This window comes from Berghia stephanieae, chromosome 5, assembly GCF_034508935.2.
Source record: "Berghia stephanieae isolate SIO BIC M18660-M18661 chromosome 5, UCSD_Bste_1.3, whole genome shotgun sequence".
Taxonomy (NCBI): Eukaryota; Metazoa; Mollusca; class Gastropoda; order Nudibranchia; family Aeolidiidae; genus Berghia; species Berghia stephanieae.
This window is the reverse complement of record NC_088364.1, coordinates 56,557,177-56,565,211: the sequence shown is the minus strand read 5'-3', so window position 1 is coordinate 56,565,211 and position 8,035 is coordinate 56,557,177. Positions and strand designations below refer to the sequence as shown.

The 8,035-nt window shown below is 37.7% G+C and overlaps 1 protein-coding gene across 1 annotated transcript in view; it reads left to right on the top strand.

The window, feature by feature from the left end:
- LOC144973267 (uncharacterized) overlaps positions 1 to 8,035 on the top strand; it is a 24,132-nt gene continuing 16,097 nt past the window's right edge. The window contains exons 1-2 of the mRNA XM_078915512.1: positions 1 to 107; positions 4,047 to 4,245. Coding sequence (XP_078771638.1) covers positions 4,065 to 4,245 — 181 coding nt within the window. The 5' untranslated portion in view covers positions 1 to 107; positions 4,047 to 4,064. The remainder of the gene's footprint in view (positions 108 to 4,046; positions 4,246 to 8,035) is intronic.

Genomic DNA, 8,035 nt, shown 5'->3' with positions numbered 1-8,035 from the left:
GTTTTCAATCTAAATTATTTCCAATGACTGTATGGGTATTTTGCACAACATAAGCCTACGACTGACGGCTACCCAGCTCTTCTTGATGGTTAAAATGGTTTCCTCGGGTATTTTTCATTATTTTATTGTAATTGGTTGCTAGCGTAAGAATTTGTATGATGGTGAAATTGGTGTGTGCAGTTTTGATAAAGAAGTATGCCTCAAAATAGTGACTTCTGAGATAAAAATAGAAATACAAATTTCTCAGCCCACGTTTGCGTCAGATTTAAGATAAAATGAATGTTACGAATTTTTCTTTGGAACTCTGAGGTTACGTTTTCACAATGTGTAAAACCTCTCCAATCATGGCATTTGTTTTTTTTGTTGTTAACCTTTCCTCTCAGATCTGAAAGAAAAAAAATATTATAGAGAAAATACGGGGAGCATGCACTGATGCAAGATAAGCACACGAATGAGGCGTGTACAATTTAATAAAATATAACAAAGCAGAAAGAATTAATTGAGGGGAAAAAACACCCCAAGAAACCTTGCACGATTGTCCTCAGGAGCCATAGGACCTGTCTATTTATCCCGAAGACTATAGCGTTAAATGGGCAATAGACTGCTACCCTTTGGATGGCAAGACTTTCTCTCGCAAGTGAGACAGACCCAACTACCCAATCACTGCTGGATGGACAAAAGGGTTTGAAAAATAAATCTCGACTTTACCCTGAATTGATATTGTTCCCTTTGCGCGTGAACAGAGTGCTCTACCAACTGAATTCCCGGGACCCCCACGTTGAGCATTCGACTATCAAGGAAGGGATTGTTTTCTATCCAGAGTTTTTCTGGCGGAAAGTATTTGCGATTGACTAATGTCCTCACAAAGACTGCAAGCAATTATTATTAGTGTTCGTTTAATGCTTCCTGAACAGGGAATAAATTATGGCTCCTTTTAACAAACGGAAACGTGATAAAATGAATTGGACATTGGTTTGCCTCTATCTCTCCGCAAGATATGAAGTGAGTAGAAAAGTGCCAGAAGACAATAGAGAATAAAAATTTTTTTCGCGGCGGTGGTGGGGTTTGAACCTGCGACCTTATTGGTACGACAACTCCGCCTGGCAGGTGAGAGCGTGGCTCTACCGTGTGAGCTATCCACGAACACAAAAATATTCGTTTCAAACCCAAAGTCATTTCTAGATCCCTCTCTCACCCACTTCTTGAGACCGCCGATTCGTTCACCACCATCGCGAAGTAATTTTGACCAGCAGTTAAGCTTAATAGCCAATATTCTCATCACAAACATATAACATAGAAACGATTGAGACATTGAGTATGCTCCGGTGTATGGGGTGAATTTTTAATTCAGAAAAGTGAGTGGAGCAGGCACTTATGTTGGTAACAACAAGATATGAAGTGAGTAGAAAAGTGCCAGAAGACAATAGAGAATAAAAAATAATTTTTTCGCGGCGGTGGTGGGGTTTGAACCTGCGACCTTATTGGTACGAAAACTCCGCCTGGCAGGTGAGAGCGTGGCTCTACCGTGTGAGCTATCCACGAACACAAAAATATTCGTTTCAAACCCAAAGTCATTTCTAGATCCCTCTCTCACCCACTTCTTGAGACCGCCGATTCGTTCACCACCATCGCGAAGTAATTTTGACCAGCAGTTAAGCTTAATAGCCAATATTCTCATCACAAACATATAACATAGAAAGGATTGAGACATTGAGTATGCTCCGGTGTATGGGGTGAATTTTTAATTCAGAAAAGTGAGTGGAGCAGGCACTTATGTTGGTAACAACAAGATATGAAGTGAGTAGAAAAGTGCCAGAAGACAATAGAGAATAAAAAATTTTTTCGCGGCGGTGGTGGGGTTTGAACCTGCGACCTTATTGGTACGACAACTCCGCCTGGCAGGTGAGAGCGTGGCTCTACCGTGTGAGCTATCCACGAACACAAAAATATTCGTTTCAAACCCAAAGTCATTTCTAGATCCCTCTCTCACCCACTTCTTGAGACCGCCGATTCGTTCACCACCATCGCGAAGTAATTTTGACCAGCAGTTAAGCTTAAAAGCCAATATTCTCATCACAACATATAACATAGAAACGATTGAGACATTGAGTATGCTCCGGTGTATGGGGTGAATTTTTAATTCAGAAAAGTGAGTGGAGCAGGCACTTATGTTGGTAACAACAAGATATGAAGTGAGTAGAAAAGTGCCAGAAGACAATAGAGAATAAAAATTTTTTTCGCGGCTGTGGTGGAGTTTGAACCTGCGACCTTATTGGTACGACAACTCCGCCTGGCAGGTGAGAGCGTGGCTCTACCGTGTGAGCTATCCACGAACACAAAAATATTCGTTTCAAACCCAAAGTCATTTCTAGATCCCTCTCTCACCCACTTCGTTCACCACCATCGCGAAAATTCACCCCATACACCGGAGCATACTCAATGTCTCAATCGTTTCTATGTTATATGTTTGTGATGAGAATATTGGCTATTAAGCTTAACTGCTGGTCAAAATTACTTCGCGATGGTGGTGAACGAATCGGCGGTCTCAAGAAGTGGGTGAGAGAGGGATCTAGAAATGACTTTGGGTTTGAAACGAATATTTTTGTGTTCGTGGATAGCTCACACGGTAGAGCCACGCTCTCACCTGCCAGGCGGAGTTGTCGTACCAATAAGGTCGCAGGTTCAAACCCCACCACCGCCGCGTAAAAAAATTTTATTCTCTATTGTCTTCTGGCACTTTTCTACTCACTTCATATCTTGTTGTTACCAACTTAAGTGCCTGCTCCACTCACTTTTCTGAATTAAAAATTCACCCCATACACCGGAGCATACTTAATGTCTCAATCGTTTCTATGTTATATGTTTGTGATGAGAATATTGGCTATTAAGCTTAACTGCTGGTCAAAATTACTTCGCGATGGTGGTGAACGAATCGGCGGTCTCAAGAAGTGGGTGAGAGAGGGATCTAGAAATGACTTTGGGTTTGAAACGAATATTTTTGTGTTCGTGGATAGCTCACACGGTAGAGCCACGCTCTCACCTGCCAGGCGGAGTTTTCGTACCAATAAGGTGGCAGGTTCAAACCCTTCCACCGCCGCGAAAAAAAATTTTATTCTCTATTGTCTTCTGGCACTTTTCTACTCACTTCATATCTTGTTGTTACCAACATAAGTGCCTGCTCCACTCACTTTTCTGAATTAAAAATATCTCTCCGCAAGTAATTTGATCTCTAAGTAAGATGGTGTTAATGAGATTTAAATATGAACGCATGTATAGTACAGTTCCATGGATTTACCATATTGAATGCACTTCAAAACATTTAATCTATTCCCCAACAGACCTTTTAAAATCCAATTTTTATTTCGTACAGAGCAAGTCTCTTTTTAAGCTTCATTTTTTGTACATACACACATGCCATATCCGTCACGGCCTATAGACGGGTTTCTCAGTCACATTTTGAGTCGAGTCAGGTAATGTATGTAAAGTGATGTACCCTGATACAATAGCAAGTTAACGTTTACGTTTCCCGAACCCAAACGATCGTAAGACAAAACATGGGATATTATTAAGTTAACGTTTACGAAGAAAACAAGAATTTGTCACCAGTCAAAATCGCGCACCAGGCTCGTGTAGTGACGTCAGAGGACAGATCCTGATTTTCTTCCTCGTCGTTGGTCGATCGTTTAGGTTCGGGTAACGTAAACGTTAAGTTGCTAATGTCACCCATCTGCTAACTGACCACGTCCAATATCCCATGTTTTGTCTTACGAAACGAAATACCTTACCACTGATCCACCAACCCCACTTTAGCAAATCATTTTTGTGGTTCCGAGTTCCGTCCCAGCTACTCCATGGTCAGTTCTCCGACTCCGAAATGAAAGGCTCATTTTCCTAATACTTTATATCGCACATTGGGGCCTCGATATCCAACCATTAAATAGCACATTACTTTCTTTTAAAAAACAACGTAGCAAACCAACTTTCTCCACAGTCGTGAGGATTAAAGGATTCTTTAAAAATTTTATGGTTGTCTTTTTCTTTTGTAGATATAAAAATCTGAGTCAATGACTCGCCCAAATCTCCTAGTGGGTATAACCTTGACCTTGTTATATGGTCAGGGTTACGGAAATACGGTATGGAAGTGCACGTCACTTAAACCAGATGATCATTACATGGACAAGATGTGCCGAGACCGATGTGTGCCTGGCAAATGCGAGTCATTCTGCTCTTGTAAAATGGAGGAAGGTAAAAGCAATTTCCAGTGAACTGTTTTGAATCTTACCTAACCTTTAACCTTAAATCTCTTAAAGTCAGGAGGCGCATAATGTCTTGAAATTTTCCCTCGATTTCACCCTGTCCCTGGCGACAGTTCTGGCCCTCTGCCAGGAGTACCATCCAATTTCATTCCTCTCCTTTTCTACCATCCCGCGACTTGTTGTTTTAGGCCTTCCTTTCCCTCTCTTTCCCTCTGGAGTCCATCCCAATACTAATTCAGAATTGTTTATGATTATCAAGCGGTTGAAATTAAACGGACAGTGTATGTTTTAAAATGGTAATTGTTTTTATTAAATTGATTTTATTACGGCTTTGTAAAAAAAGAAATACAATGCTCGTGGCCTAACCTAATGGTTTCCTGGCGGCTTAGATGATGACATGCTGTCCACGTGTTCTTAATCTGACTTCTCTGTCTCCATATCGGTGATTGGGTACTGGGTTTATCGGATCTGATAGTGGTCTTTGCGATCGTCCAACGTCTGTTCAATGAGTAGCAAGCGATTGTTACTGTCCATTTAACGCTATGGAAATATTGGTATACTCGGCCCCGTTGACTATAACATATGAGTTTAAACATCTACCTATTATTCCCATCACCTCTGACAGACAATGAGCGTTCCGTATGAGGACGGGTGCACATCTTGCCATTTCTAACTTTATAGCCACTATTGCAGCTCTTTGTTCTTATTGATATTAGAACCACCACCTTTTTTTAATCCAGATGGTGTTGTAATCACGGCTTTTGAAATAGTCTCGTCTATACATATTTTTATTCCATCATTTGTTACCTTGACGACACACACCATTATCATCTCTACTGACCTACAATACCACAACGTATATTGTAAAACATTTTTTGAAGCTCTTACTTCTTTGATAGATGAAGAGAAGTCCCAACTTTTCTATAGGTCTTAACTCTCTCTCTCCTTATTAGCCATTTTCAAGATTGTCCCCAAAATGCCAAACCTCCCGAACTCATTGACACTTAAAATCAGAAACAATAAGTTTATACTATGCATAATTTTGTGCTGCAAAATAAGCTTTACAAAACAATATTAAGTTATTCCACTTATAACAAAGATTTTTCTTTAACTTTGTGATGTAGGACTACGAAAGAAAACTGAAAAATAAAAATAAATGTTAGTTGTATCGTAACAAATTTGACGATTTTCCTATGGTTGGTAAGGGGAGGGTTAAAACTTCTATGGGGATAAAGATAAAGGGAGTAAATGTGACTCATGAACGAACAACACAAAACAAACGACGTTTTCTTTCTTTCTTTCTTTTAGAATAATATAGTTTGTTTTGTGTTTTTTAATTATAATATATATATATATATATATATATATATATATATATATATATATATATATATATATATACTTTTTAATTTAATTTATCACTCTCCTCTCTTTTAAATATAACTTCGAAACGCATCCTTCCACTCGCGTTCTCCAACTTTCATTCTTTCTCTCTCTGTGTGTGTGTCTATCTTTGTCTCTCTCTCTCTCTCTCTCTCTCTTATATATATATATATATATATTATATTTATATTATATATATATATATATATATATATATATATATATACATATATATATATATATATATATATATATATATATATATATATATCTACTATCTATCTATCTCTCTTTCTCTTTCTCTCCTCTCCCTCTCTCTCTCTCTCTCTCTCTCTCTCTCTCTCTCTCTCTCTCTCTCTTTTTTTTTTTTTTTAATTTTTTATTTTCAATATCTCAACGACGGAGGTAGGGGACAACTAATAACACTATTGCTGTCTAGTATTCTTGAAATATATATAATATAGTTTTTCATCTCTCTATTTCTCTCTCTCTCTCTCTCTCTCTCTCTCTCTCTCTCTCTCTCTCTCTCTCTCTCTCTCTCTCTCTTTTTCTCTCTCTCTCTCTCTTCCATTGCACACACACACACGCACACACACGCGCGCGCGCGCGCACACACACACATTTACACATTTTCGCCTATATTATTATGAGAATCTAATATAAATATATATGTATGCTGTGTTTACTTGATAAAAGCCAAGGGCCGAAACGTCGTTTGTTTTGTGTTGTTCATTCATGAGTCAGATTTACTCCCTTTATCTTTATCTCCATTTTATTGACTCATTTAGGCACCTCTATTTATTAGTTTTAAAACTTATATGAATTCTCGATTTATTTTAACAGTCTTTGACACGTTTGGCTTGGCCAATTTGATAGGAAAAGTAAATGTGTTTTGTCAACCCTTAAAAATCTAGCGCAATATCCACTAATCATGCTCAAAGCGCTTTACAAGGGGTCCCTAACCAACAACAACATTTAATTACCACATGAAGCCTATTAAGTGATATTACCCTGTTTTTCTGACAAAGACAAGGCTGTAGACGATCAGGTTAACCATTTTGCATCCGAGTACGCTGAGAGAAATTGAGTAAAGAGCCATTTCCAATGACTCAACTATGCGCCGCTCAAAGCGAGAATCGAACCAGGGACTTTTCAATCCGAAGGGGAGTGTCATACCACCAGACCATATAATCGCACAAGACTGCGTAAAATTTGATTTATCCAGCCTGTTATTAATCTTGGATAATTCATTGGCTTTGGATTTCACGGGGGTTAATGAATGGTGTTATCAGCGAATGTCGAACAGTTACAAATTGATTTAGATAAGCTGTTGCCATGTGCTCGCTGAACTCTGTCTCTACTCTGTAACTATTTATTCCTTTGTTTTGCACTGGATTTGTTAGAGGTTTTTTAAAAAAATCTTCCTACCTCGATAAAGTTGTTGTTTAGGATTAAGTCTATACATTTGCTACGACAAATATTGCTTTAATTACCAGCTTTGTAAAATAATAATGATAGAAAGCAGCATGGCGTTCGTGTCGATGTTATCAGTGAATAGTGGAGTTTTTTATTGTCTCGTTATTCGATTCTCAACATAATTGTTTTATCGGCATTAGCCATGGTACATTGAACGTATAATTAAGACATTTAATAGTTTATATAACTTATAACTTTCATAACACTAGCAAATATCTACTGGTATATTAAGCCGGTTTTTAAATAGAGAAAAGGGGGAAATGTATATGTCGTTAGTTTGCATTTGCTCCCTTTTAATGATTTTGGCTCCTTTCTGTGCTGTGACATATTACTGCAAACTAATGTCCATGCTAGAAAAATTGATATAAAATAACATTCAAACTCTCATTGGAGGGACTTTTCAATAATTTTGATATGCTTCTATACCAGTTCGTGACAGTTGGGATGGTTTTTGTGTTTTCTACATGCTCAATAGGTGGAAGAAATGGTAAGAAAACAGTAACAAGCGATCAAGATGTTTTATTTTGCGCAATAGACAATAACCTAGCAAACACCCACATACACACACACACACACAAATATATATAATATATATATATATATATATATATATATATATATATATATATATATATATATATATATTATGTGTTTAAATAAGATAAATAATAGACCGAATGAGAAATTTTAGAGGAAATAATACTCAATATCACAAAATGGGATAAACAGAGTTAAGGAGTTTTGGAAAACCAAGTACTGTTCTCAAACTTGAGGTTTCTACAAAACGAAGAAGAAGAAGAAGAAGAAGAAGAAGAAGAAGAAGAAGAAGAAGAAGAAGAAGAAGAAGAAGAAGAAGAAGGAAGGAAGAGAGAAGAAGAAGAAGAAGAAGAAGAAGAAGAAGAAGAAGAAGAAGAAGAAGA